Genomic DNA, 12,695 nt, shown 5'->3' on the forward strand with positions numbered 1-12,695 from the left:
AGATGACTGAGTGGTAAGGTAGAATTTGGGGGTCAAGACTTTGTTTTTTCTTGGCTCTGGCAGTGCATACATACAGAAGAAACATGGACAGTACTATTCATCTACTAAACTGTTACTCAATCTGATAAATTGCATTTATGCTACCAAAAGCTTTCCCACTCACTCACCTCTACTGGGAAAATTAGCTGGTTTTCAAACCTCTGAATGGTTGCTATTATACAATCAGCTTGTCAGAGAAATGTGTCTTGCTCCCAGAATGACACTGGTCAAGACTCCCCTCATTCTTCCTTGATTTGTATAAATATTTATGCATGTGTACTTATAAGCAATCTACACTTTTATTGGCCTCCAACAGTAGTACCTATGCACTAGCACACAGGCACACTTCAATATTTGTTTTAGTTCATCTCATGTCACTTAGCTCTACTACCATCAGCACAGCCTCAAGGTATTTGCTTCAGAACACTGTGCTGTTTCACACTGAAAACCCCCAACATACTAGAATCAAATCAAATAAGCCTAGGACATTTGCTCAGTGTTCTTAGATTTATTTTGTGCAGATACGCCAAGAAATTCAGAGGTACTGTAGTGATATAAAGTTGTACTGTAATTTGAAATGGTTAATGCACATGGCAACAGCACTGAACTGAGAAAGAGCAAGAAACATTTCAAACAATAATTTGAAATCATAATTCATGCTTTGCAATACTCTTGGATTTGGATTTTTAATAAGGAATGAAATTGAAAACAACAAAGTGAAGGCACAGTCCCTCTGATATTGTAGCTGCAGGGAAAACTTCATGGAAGTCTAAGAGGAAATAAAAATTCATATGCAAAAAAGAAAACCTACATGAAAGAAAGAGAGTAGATAAATACAAGGTAACTGTGAGCACAAGGCTATGAATATATTAGAGGGCCCTCCTTGTCAGTGATACTAGCAACAAAAGGAAAGCTTGTAATTCTACATTAAATATGCATTTATTTTTAATACTTGTTTTTAATTGTACGTTTCTGAACTCTCCACATATTAAACCTTTTTCCCACGCAGCTGCCACTACTGTAGAAATCTTCAAAGCAACAGTCCTCTCAATGCTTTACAAAGGGTGACAAGGTACTGGAAGCTATGACTTTTGAAATGCACTTCTTTTTAAACCACATTGCACAGTTAACACCTTAACTTATATGACATCATTCATCACAAACTGTTAGCCTGTGCAGAGAATACGTGTGATTGTCCAACTTTTACGCAACGTTGTATAAAGTAGGTACAGAAAACATTAACACAGGTCTATGTCTTCACAGCTATCTATGATTTTATGTATATCTTAGCTGAGAAACCTGGCAACATGCTACAGCTCACTGGCTCCCATGCAGCCCTAGGTGGTTCAACAGAATTCAGTGGTCTTACTGCCCCACTGCAGGTCACTAACAAAGGAAATCCTGGAAACATATGGCAGAGGCTCAGACATGCACACATACTGCAGAATCAGTCCCTGTGTTCCTACACAAACAGCAATGAAATAATGAACTACTCTTTTACTTGCATAATTCTATCCTGATATAACACCTTTGTGTTATAATACTCAGTGGTGTTGCTCTAAGTGCATTCCAATGAAAGAAAAGTATCAAATCCTTGAAACACTGAAATACAATACTCCTCTCTTTCAGGAGTTTGCAACCTAGTGTATTCCATTCCTCAGAACTGGGTTGGAAGTATGTGAGGAATGTTTTTAAGTTGCAACACTTCTTCTGCCTAACTGCATTCTGAACTGTGCCAGCAAAGATTCAGAGAAAGCCACAGCTTCCTAGAGAAGCAAAAGGCCCCACTCATACCACATCTTCCATTTGCTCTTAAGAATTTTTTGCATTCACTATGGGAAAGTATGAGTGTGGGCTCATACTTAAACATGCCACCACTCAGCTGAGAAGTGGTAGCTTGCTGCAGTGCCAAGTCTCTTCCTCCAGAGCACCTTACAAAATATGTCAGGAGATTTTAGACTCTGCTTTGCAGGAAGTGGGAGAATCTTGCCCTGTAAGAGACAGGAGTTCCCATCTCTTACTGAGGTCATGTAGGTGGGAAGGAGGTGCTAAGTACTGCTAAAGTTGAACCCTAGTGTAACTTAAATAGCACTCCTTCCTTTCAGCACCAGTCCTACCAGTTAATTGCATTTCTCTGGATGGCTTACAGCTATTTTTTAGTGGATTGGTTTAACTTATTTGTATTTTTTTTTTTTCAGATCTGACATTTAGTATAATCTTTTGAATCCATGCAGTGCTCCGTTCTATTTTTTTTCTTTTTCTGCTTCATTACTGCTTCAACTGCAACAGGAGCCTTTTTAATAGGTTCTTTGTTCTATTTACATGGAAGTCTCCCTTTCTAGATGCGGATCTCAGTAAAGCACTGCTGATATTAGAAGAGTGAATACACTGTATCATCCTTGAGCTCACACATATAAAGGCACAGTCTTCCTTTCAGGAAGATGGATACAGGATAGATCAATACTGTCAGGAGCAGTTAAAGTTCATGACTTACGTTGACAGTTTCTTGCATCAAGAGCATTGCCAAAATATCCATCAGCACACCTCTCACAAAATTGGCCTGTTGTACCTGGCTTACATATCAGGCAAGCACCAGACAAGCTGTCACAGCTGCCAGGAACGGAGAAGTCAAGGTTGTTATTACATTGGCATGGCTGGCAAGATCCTCCTGGTATTAGAGGTTGTCCAAAATAGCCTTCTGCACACCTAAGGTAAAAGATACCACCAGTTAGAACCGTTAAATAATTAGATATACTTAATCTTGTTGTCCATTAATCACTGCAAATTATTTGATCTGCTGTGAAGGATTTCTTAAGCCTCTTTTTTTTCCCTCCCTCCTCCTTTTTAACAACACTGTAGATACACTACCAGCTGAAATCCTGCCAGTTCTGCCAGCAATTAGATTTCACTGGGAGAAAAATCTTGTCACTGGCACTGAAGACGAGACAAAGCATAATAAGAAATCTGTCTATTGGCACACTAGAGGAATTCAGGTCCATGTTAGATATGGCTTTGTATTTCAACACATCATCTCTAGATTTTCTATACTCATTTACCAGCAAACCTGGTGATTTTTTTTCCCTCTACCTTAAAACTGGTATGATTTAGGAAAATAGATTTTAGAAAGTAATACAGATGTAAATTTGTTTACCTAAAAAGATCCTCCTCTGATTTAGCCATCCCCTGTTACACTGCATAGTCAGCTTTGTTTAATTAAATGTTTGCTAATCTCTGTGTACAGGCACGTAACAAAAAAGATTGCTCCTTATCACAGGAACTGTGTTGGTGTGTACTATACCTTTTATGTTTTAACAAAGATGTTTAAAAATATCCCCTTCTTTTCCACCTTGCCCACCAGCAACTTCCTGTGAGTATTGTGTAAAACAAGTTAGTGAATCTGACCTGTGTTTATTTGCAGCAAATTTCTACTCATCTTGTAGCCTATTTCCCATTTTTATTTGTTTGCTTTCCCTTTCCATTACATTTTCTCACACTTCACAGTAAGAGCAACTTTTAGATAGTAAAGAAAAAGAAGAAAAATTGCCCAGTTCTGGCTAGTGAAGTTATTTATTTGCATTTCAGATGAACTCCCAGTTAGTGTAATAGAAACAGAAAGTACATAAAACACACTGCATAAATTAATGTTTCCTACTATTGTGAAGTCAATTTTAATGCAGTTCTAATGTACATAGTTACCCTTTCTGCTTTATAACAGTCCCAGACAGCATGGTTGAAGAAGGATTTTGGGTACTATCCTAATTGTGTGAATGCTGAACTCCACTAAGCTTTCACTCTTGTCCCTCTATGATTATCAAGTTCACCCTTTTCCTTGCATCCACAACATCTCATGAAGCTTCCAACTGGATCTTGAAGTAATTAAGTATTATCCACTGTCATTAGCAAAGATTATAAAACAGACTAGGGAAGAAATTATAGTTGAATCTAATTGGATAGTTTTTTGTAGTAAGTTATTACAGAAAATACAGGGTTTTTTCCATCCCTTAATGGAAGAAAGAGCATAGATGAATAATACATATGAATACTTAAGTGTTTTAGGTCCATGTAAACACTAAAGAAAGTTAATAAATTTCACAATCTAGCCCACTGTGCGTTCCTCCAGCATAGCCATCTCTCACAATTACCTACTCATAACAACAGTACACTAAAATTTTTTTTTTTTTGTTTTTGGAAATGATATCTCAGTTACAAATCCCAGGAATGTCTATTAATACATGTAAAAAATAATAGTCATATTTTATCAAAGTCAAAGAATAACTGGATGATTTATGAAGTTATCTTTACGTAAAATGGATGACATGTAAAGTTCATCCACTCTTTGCTGAGACCTCTCTCACTTATTACTGGCATATTTGTCATAAATCTGTATCTTCTGGTAATACTAATCTATATGACTTGACTTAATATGCATTCATTTTCCTCTTTCGTTTAGGGGTTAGTTTTGTATCTGATAGCATTCACAGACACTTACCAAGCAGTTCACAGAAAAAATACTCCAGGGATTTATGAGACATGCACTGCTAATAATTTCCTTCTATTAATAGCAGGAGACCTTGACAGCCCTTCATACTCTCATCACTTTAGACTTTGCTACTTAAAATTAGCAAAACCCACTACTATCAACATAACTATTTTCTACTTATATACATTCATAATGTCAAATCAGGTTCAAGATTATACTGAAAGCAGTATCAAAGCAGTTAAGATAAAGGAAAATTCTGTGCATGCATACGTGTGTAAATTCTTCCACTTTTTCTCCCATTTCTTCCCATTTTGCAGAGGAAGATTAAAAAAATCCACTTTCACTAATTTCACATTTATTCCCTCAAGGATACTTCTACTTCAGCTGCTCTTCTCAGAATCAAACCATTACATGCTTGTCAAGGTTCATATTAAAAAACCAAACAAATAAAAAAACCTCAACACGATAGCAGATATGTCATGGAAAATTAAACTTCTATATTACACAAAACATACCTCAATTAATGATTGCTAGGTACAACAGAACATCTCAGAGATGAAAATGAACAGCAGGACTAAAAGCAGTGAGGACAGGTTGCCTCTATTTTTCTTCAATACTCGTCGTTAGCGTCAAACAGAGATGCATCTGTGATTGACACTGCTTGTTTTTATTTGGCATAACTGGCATTAAATAAGGCCTACTATGTAGATCTATTTGTATGTATGTGCACTGGCTTTGGTGAGAGGAAGTTCGTTTTCGTCACAGCAGTCTGTATGGTGCTGTGGATATACACATATATCCACATAAACACAGGCCTATATCAGACATTACTTTATATTTATTGGGGAAAAAAAATCCAACAGAGAGAGTTCATTTGGGATGCAAATCCAAATACTCTAAAGTCTGGAAATACTATTTTTACAGTGTTTTTCAAACTTCTGTGCATTCCACCTGTGTATGAAATCAGGTGAAAGCTCTGTGGAGAACTGGTCTTTAAACATGTAGTTAAAAACCTGGATTCTGTTGCACAAGAGAGATGTGATTGGTGCAGGATCAACTATAAGTCTCAAATTTTCAAACTTCAGAGTGCCTGCCCTTCCAGTCTGTAAACAATCTTGCAGAATATATTTGTAGCATCAGATGTCCCAATAGCCTTTTCCCATCAGCTCTGTAACGCAGACTTGCACTTTTGGCACTAGTGGAAGAATTGCACCAGCTAGAGGGAAGAGCAGGTTTAAGCCAAGGGACTTCCAGGGGACTCTGGCTGGTGACATTGTGTGCTAGACCTGAAGAAGGATGCAGAGGGAAGGAAGAACCCCACCCAGCTCATCTTTCTACTCCATTGAAGTTAAATTGATCTCTTATCTCTCCTTTTAGGATGAAAAGTTCATGGGAACCATATTCATAAACGAAGGAGTGTGACAGGAGAAATTAGACCCTCACCCACATTGCTTCTTGTCCCTAAAACTGAGTGCTCTTGTCTATATCAAGACTGATGAGATGGAAAATGCATATGGTAATCCCGTAAATGTGGTGGGCTAAAGGACAGCTTTTTGATATTCTCATACACCCTTTTTATGGCTTTAGGTCTGTGCTACCTCATATCCCCTGGGAAAGTGAGCTGTGAGCAAAGGAGGACTCAGCCTAAGTTGCTGAGGAAAAGGATTAAATGGGGAAGCTGGGCTTTCTCTACAATTACAGATTTGTGGTAACTGCCAACAGAGTTTCTATCTGCAATTATTTTGACAGGGTTATGACCTGGACCTCTCAGAACATTGAGCAATTTTGTAAATATTTTCCTGAAAAGTTTAAGTGAGAGAAGTAACATTTTTTAAAATTGAAAAAAAAATTTTTTTTACACTTTACAACTCAGGTATAAAAACATTTATATATATAAATAGATAAAATATTTTATAAATAAATAATACAATCTTATCTTCCTAAAGGGCAGAGGATCATTTTGGAGGCCAAATAATTATAATACTACATATGTTTACCTCATGATTCTGGGTACTTCATGATAATTTAGGACTGTTTAGGACTTAATGAATAACGTGGCTAAGATCATTTGTCACTTCGCTGTTGATAAAATGAAAGAGACTTTCACAAACTCTTTTAGCAGTTTTACAATCACTATTAATAGCAGAAGGCAACATGCTTTCTCCTGTTCATTGTTATTGACAACTGTGGGCATTTCCAAGCAACTTGTTACAATGAAAAGCAAATAGTTCTACGAGCACTGGAATGAATGACCTTATTTTGAATACATTTATATCTCATAGTTAAAATGCTAAGGGCTGATTATTTGCTGCAGGATGTTGCTATTCAGCAAAGAGTAATCCCTCAGGCTACAGCAGTGCTTTTTTCCTTGCCCTGTGAAAGTTTTCTTATGGGCAGAACATTTAATAAACTCTCTCTGCCTCTCATTCTCTCTCCGTCTCTCATGTATTCTTTGCTGTTTAATCAGGTGTGAGTTCACACAGTGTTCTCCTTCTTAGCTATGACATGTCCTGATCTATTAACCTCTATTCAGCCACTTCTTTTCACGAAACCTTCAGGAATAATGATTTTCTTTGAGACCTCCTACCCTTCTGTCAAATTTGGTTGAAATTGACCTACAAGTTCAAATGTCTTTGTGGGCAGCCAGAAAGGCATGCATAAAAACATCACACTAGCCTCATTTCCTTAGGAGATCAGGCTAAAATACGAGTCTTATTCAATAGAAAATACAAGCCACTTATTCAGATTCTGTTCTATTGCATGTACAGCCTGTGCTCCACTCAAAAATAGCACTTGTTGCTAATGGAAGCTGTCAATGGCCCTGCATTGACAAACTGCCACCGAAGAGCTCTTGATGTGATTTATTCTTGCCATCATTAATTTCACAGCCCACTAGCTGAAAGAAGGTGATGACTTCCCAGATAGACAGGGAAAGACAAGCAGAAATAGCATGCAGCAGGAGCTGACTCTGTGGTGATGGGTGGAAACAGGTGACAGCCTGCACGCTCAATTTAGGACAGATATAGCACAACAGAGGATTTAAAAGGAAGTAGTTGTAAATGTTAATTTTGGGAAGAAAAGACTCAGGGGTGATTCATGGCATATGGTCATCTTCCTGCTTTTCTTGTTGACCGTTCTTTTCCTCATCTCAGCTTGAATATTATAAACCTTAAATCAGAGGCCTTATCTGTTTTTAGGGTTTACATTGCAAAATGCTGCAAGCAGCTCAAGAAAGTGCAGAATGGTAAAAGCCTACTAAGAAACAGAAATGCCATGTTTTCAAGACCCATATAACTGCCTACCCAGGTGTTTGACTGTTATCTGGCTCCCCCAGCCCCTCTTAGAAACTTTCAGGGTCACAGGGGACTGGGATCACAGAGCCAAAGCTGATTCATTATAACCTCCAAACAACTAGCAAAGTGTCCTGGCACACTGAGTGGTTTTGAAGAGCCTCATCCATGTGAAATCTCAAGGGATGGAAAGGCGTGCAGACACAGTCATGATATCCTTTGTCTATGAGGTCTCACCTTCGGTGGAAGGGGGTTCCCAGGAGCTTAGCACCAGCACTCATGCTGGGCTTCTGTTTCACTTAAATTCTCTACGTGATCCTTTCAGAATAACAGGATATAAGAAAGGGGGAGGACTTTCTCTCTCAGTATTAACATGTCACTCAGATCTCTCACAGCCAGACCAAACATATTTTTTTATCTTTTGTATAGATTGTAATGAAGTGCAGGAAATATATATTGAGCTTTTCTATGTATTTGAAAAAGATAAAATGTCTTTTTTGTCATTGAAACTTAGCTTGCTCTATTTGCTAAATTAAGACTGCAACAGGCAACTAGAAGCAATAACAGGGTAGAAGAGTCTTATTAAAAATAATAAAATCAACAAATAACGTAATAGTAGAGCTGCATTTTTATTGCATATTAACTTCTCTAAAAGAGGCATCAATAATTTATTGCATACTTGATTCACCACGCTCTAAGCATTCAAATGCTTAGATCAAAAAGAGATGAAACAACCATAAAAATCTCAGAAGAGTGAAAGATAGAAGCATAATTTTAAAAAGACATTTACTTCACAGCAAATGCTTCTTGGAAGGTTTGCACTTTACCATAAAATAATAAAAGTACTAGAAATACGGAACATGGACACAATATTAGAAGCAGATGCACAGGGATTTCCTCAGTGAGTTTCAGAAGACAGCAATGGGGATGAAAAGGGGAAGTAACAAAAAGGTAGAACAGCTTCCATGTGATCAATAGTTTTGTTTCAGATCGCACACAGTTAAATGCATGGTGCGTGCTTACCTTTCACAGCGTGGTCCCACGTACCCAGCTGGGCATTCATCGCATATTAATCCACGACTTCGGTCAAAATGGCAGGTAGGGCTAAAGCTGTGTTGTTGATAGTGGGCAAGAAGGGGGGCAAGGAAGAAATACAAAGAAAAGATGGTTAGCAGCATGGCTCTCTTCCCCCCTTCAGAGAGGGATCGTTAATTTGCAAAACAGTGGACAGAAAAATAATTCTGGTCTGGGACACGGGGCTTAAGTTTGACTCCAGCAAATAGAATTTGGAATGACTCTGCTATTTCTGCAACACTGAATATAGAGTAATGGATGGCAGCATCCCAATAGCCTGTTATTACAGGGCTTGAGCCTGCCACCAAGTGCTCTGGATACCGTTAAAAAGTCAGGAATGTACAGCTGTTTGTTTGTGCCCCCCAGGGACTGGCAAAACAACCTATGCCATAACACGGCCCCTGTATAAAATCTTTCTGAAGAACAACAGAATTGAAAGCTTAGTTAACTTTGTGTACAACCGGCTGTGAAAAGAACCCAGTGAACAAGAAAGGGGAGGAGCAAAAAGGGAAATATTTGGTGCAGCTTCCCAGAGTGTATTTGAGTAAACAGAGTGCCAGTGACCTCAAGCAACAGGACAGACAGGCACGCTGAAGTTTAAGAATAGCTTGCAGAGCAGAAAGCTTTACCTCTTTGCTATGCTCTCCTTATTTTTAGCAATTTTTTTTTTAATAAATAGGGATGGAGTAGGCATTTGCAAGGTCCACGTATTGATGCCAGTGTTTAACTCTGAACTGTGCTCCTTCACTATTCAGAATTTTGCTTTCCATAATATTTCTCCCTTAAAACTTTCGCAAGAAAATCTCTTGACAGCCTAAAAGACACCACACAGAAGAAAAGGCAACCTATTCTTCCAGCATTCCAAAATGATTATTAGAGACAGGGGCATAGGGCCTCGTCTAAATAATGGTAATCAATTCTGGTCAACCAAATATAAAAAATTAAAAAAGGAGGGTGGAAAAGAAGAGAAGGAAAGCAGGTGCATAGTGGAGTGACTACTCACAAGAAAAAAAAACAAACCAACCAAAACCCAAAAAAATCTCCCCCAAAAAAGCAAAAAACAAACAAAAAATCCCCAACCACACAAACCACCTATCTAAAAAGAAGATGGTAAACTTATCCTTGTAACCTCAGAAAACAGAAGCTGAAATGGCATGCTCAAAGAAAACATCAAAAGGAAGGTATCTTCAAGACCCATACTCTAACCTTAGATAAATCAAAACGGAATTCAGGAGTCATCCATCCCATGATCTGACCTTAGTTACTGTTTAATCTGTTTCCGTTATAGATTAATTCCAAATAACCTGTCTGCCATAGGATAAGTTATCCCACAGACATAAAAGAAACAAATAAGAAATATGTGGGAATGTCAGGTCCAATAAACACAGACAGGTGTTCAGATTTTCCTTTTTCCTGTAAAGATTACATTTGTGTTACTTCACAGTGTCATTCAATTAAGAATAGATTCACAAATGCATGAGGAACCAATTGAAGAAATAATAATTGTTCATTCTATTTTTAAATAGCAATGGAAGCAATTTTCAACTAAGGTACACATTATCATTGAATCTAATCAGCAGCATTTGACTTATTTCAAATAAGATCCTGCTTGTCAGTTCCAACCTTAATCTTTCTAAGAACTACATGGGAAACTTTGTGGAGATGCTATCACAGCTTATTATAACATTGCACAAGATGGTACAATTCCATTAAGAGCTCTGAATTCAGCTACATGAATTTCAAAGGTAACAATAATTAAGTTCTTATTGCTACTAAACAATAATAATTAATAGCAGAATTTCCATGTTTTAAGGCTTATGTTCAGACCTAGCATCCTTTCATTCTTTTTCTAACTTAACAGCCCACACTAAACATTTACATATTGAGAAATTCCCATCTACATACTATAAAGGACATATGTGATAGCAGGGTTAGAAAAAATGAGTTTACCCTCCTGATTACTTGGAATCTCATTACTCACTAATGATAAATACTAATTGAGAGTACGTATCGATCTGTCAAAACAAGCTTCAGAAAGTCTTAGTCTCTCTTGCTTCATCATTCTCCAGTTTTTACATGAGGTAAAAATGTTACTAGTAGTCAAGACATGCAACAAGTATGAATACACATAATAGATGTGTGATACATTTATGTTGGGAGACAGAGACTCACTGAAGTTTTTTAAGTGTGTTATAGAAAAAATATATTGGTAATAATAAGTTCATTATTTTATTTAATCCTCCAAGAAAATAACAATATTCTGATACCAACCAGAATTCCTATTTCACATTCTATGAGTTTAGTTATGACCTTCCCGGACTGAGTGAGATATTTTCCATCTCCTATTCCATCTAACATTCCTGTAATAGTCTTCATTAACCATATTAAGTTTATAGCCACTTCAAGAGAAAGGCAGTAACTAGCCCAGCTATTTACATTTGGTAGAAACTGTTATATAGTAGTTTGTATGAAAATGTCTATGGCAAAATCAGTTTATTTGAAAGTCATTAAAGAATGTTAGAACAGTTTGTAAGTCAGGTATTAGTAAGACATAAGACAAAGAAGTCAAGCATGCATTACATATGCAGTTTATAACCCAAGTATTGATCTCACTTGTATCATGTAAGTACAAATATGGAAATATATGCAAAAAGAGGAAAATATAGCACAGGATCTAGAAAGCAAGAATAGAGAATTTTATATTCCTGATTTGGGCAGGCAGTCTTTTGTGACATATGGTGAGTCACTTATCATTGCTGTGCTCCAGAAGGAAGTTTTATGATTGGCTCCATAGGGAAACTGCTGTCATTAAGAAAGAGGAGAGGGAATGAGCAGCACTTAAATCAGCTTAAGTTAACTATAGAACAACACCATCACCACTATGCTTACAACATAGATAGAACAGTTCTCTTCCACCTTATGTAGCATTGCAAAGAAAAAGACAGGTGTCTCAAAAACAATGATAAGAACCATCATAAACATTACAAAGAAGGAAGACACTGTTATAAAAGGCAAAACGAATTCCTTAACGGGAATATATCTCAGAGGTTCATTACATAAAAATATTCTTCATGCACTAGGAACTTAGCATTAAGCTTAGAGACCTTATAGATGTCCTGTCATGTCATGTAAGGAATGAAAAGTTCCAGCAATTAAAAACTATAGAAAGATATTTATAATATTTTTAATGTAAATTAGTCACTTGTTAGGCTGTTCAGAAATAACATGACATATAGTGCATCTGCACAGTGAAATGATCTTACTAGAAATTTCTTTATTTTTCTTGTGAAGGAATCTGAATTGTTTAAATATATTATCCCTAGCATATGAAACTCACTGCCAACTAAGAAATAAAGAAAAATTAATATTTTAACAGCCTTCGAGCAACACAATAAATCTTTAACAACCTCTTCTTTTCCTCATAAACAAATTTAATAATTGGTCTAGAACTGTAAAGTCTTGAGACCTTGAACCCTATAATGAGTTCTACAAAGCTTGAGGATGATTCTCAGAGTTATGGTTTTGTCCGTTCTAGGAACAGGAAGCTATTGCACAGTGTTATGGCAGTGCTAAGCTTTGTAGGGTTCAGGACACCGAAAGCTTCACAGTTCAACAATATTTATATTCTGTGTTTGCTTTGTACCTTTGTACCTACATTTTCCAAGAAAACTAAATATTAAAGAGGGGACTTTCTCATTCAATTTAAAAAAAAAAAAAAAAAAAAAAAAAAAAAAAAAAAAAAGAAAAAAAAAAGCAAAGTAAAACAGAATTCTGATGAATATGTACTAGAGGTCCCTAGGCATTTTGCCAAT

At 36.8% G+C, this 12,695-nt stretch overlaps 1 protein-coding gene across 4 annotated transcripts in view; it reads right to left on the reverse strand.

Moving 5' to 3' along the window:
- Positions 1-12,695, reverse strand: part of LAMA2 (laminin subunit alpha 2) — a 347,870-nt gene that overhangs the window by 132,128 nt on the left and 203,047 nt on the right. For all 4 annotated transcript variants that reach the window (XM_071740967.1, XM_071740966.1, XM_071740969.1 and 1 more), the window contains exons 18-19: positions 8,833-8,919; positions 2,534-2,745 (exon numbers count right to left, since the gene is read on the reverse strand). In XM_071740967.1, coding sequence (XP_071597068.1) covers positions 2,534-2,745; positions 8,833-8,919 — 299 coding nt within the window. The remainder of the gene's footprint in view (positions 1-2,533; positions 2,746-8,832; positions 8,920-12,695) is intronic.

This window comes from Heliangelus exortis, chromosome 3 (assembly GCF_036169615.1).
Source record: "Heliangelus exortis chromosome 3, bHelExo1.hap1, whole genome shotgun sequence".
Taxonomy (NCBI): Eukaryota; Metazoa; Chordata; class Aves; order Apodiformes; family Trochilidae; genus Heliangelus; species Heliangelus exortis.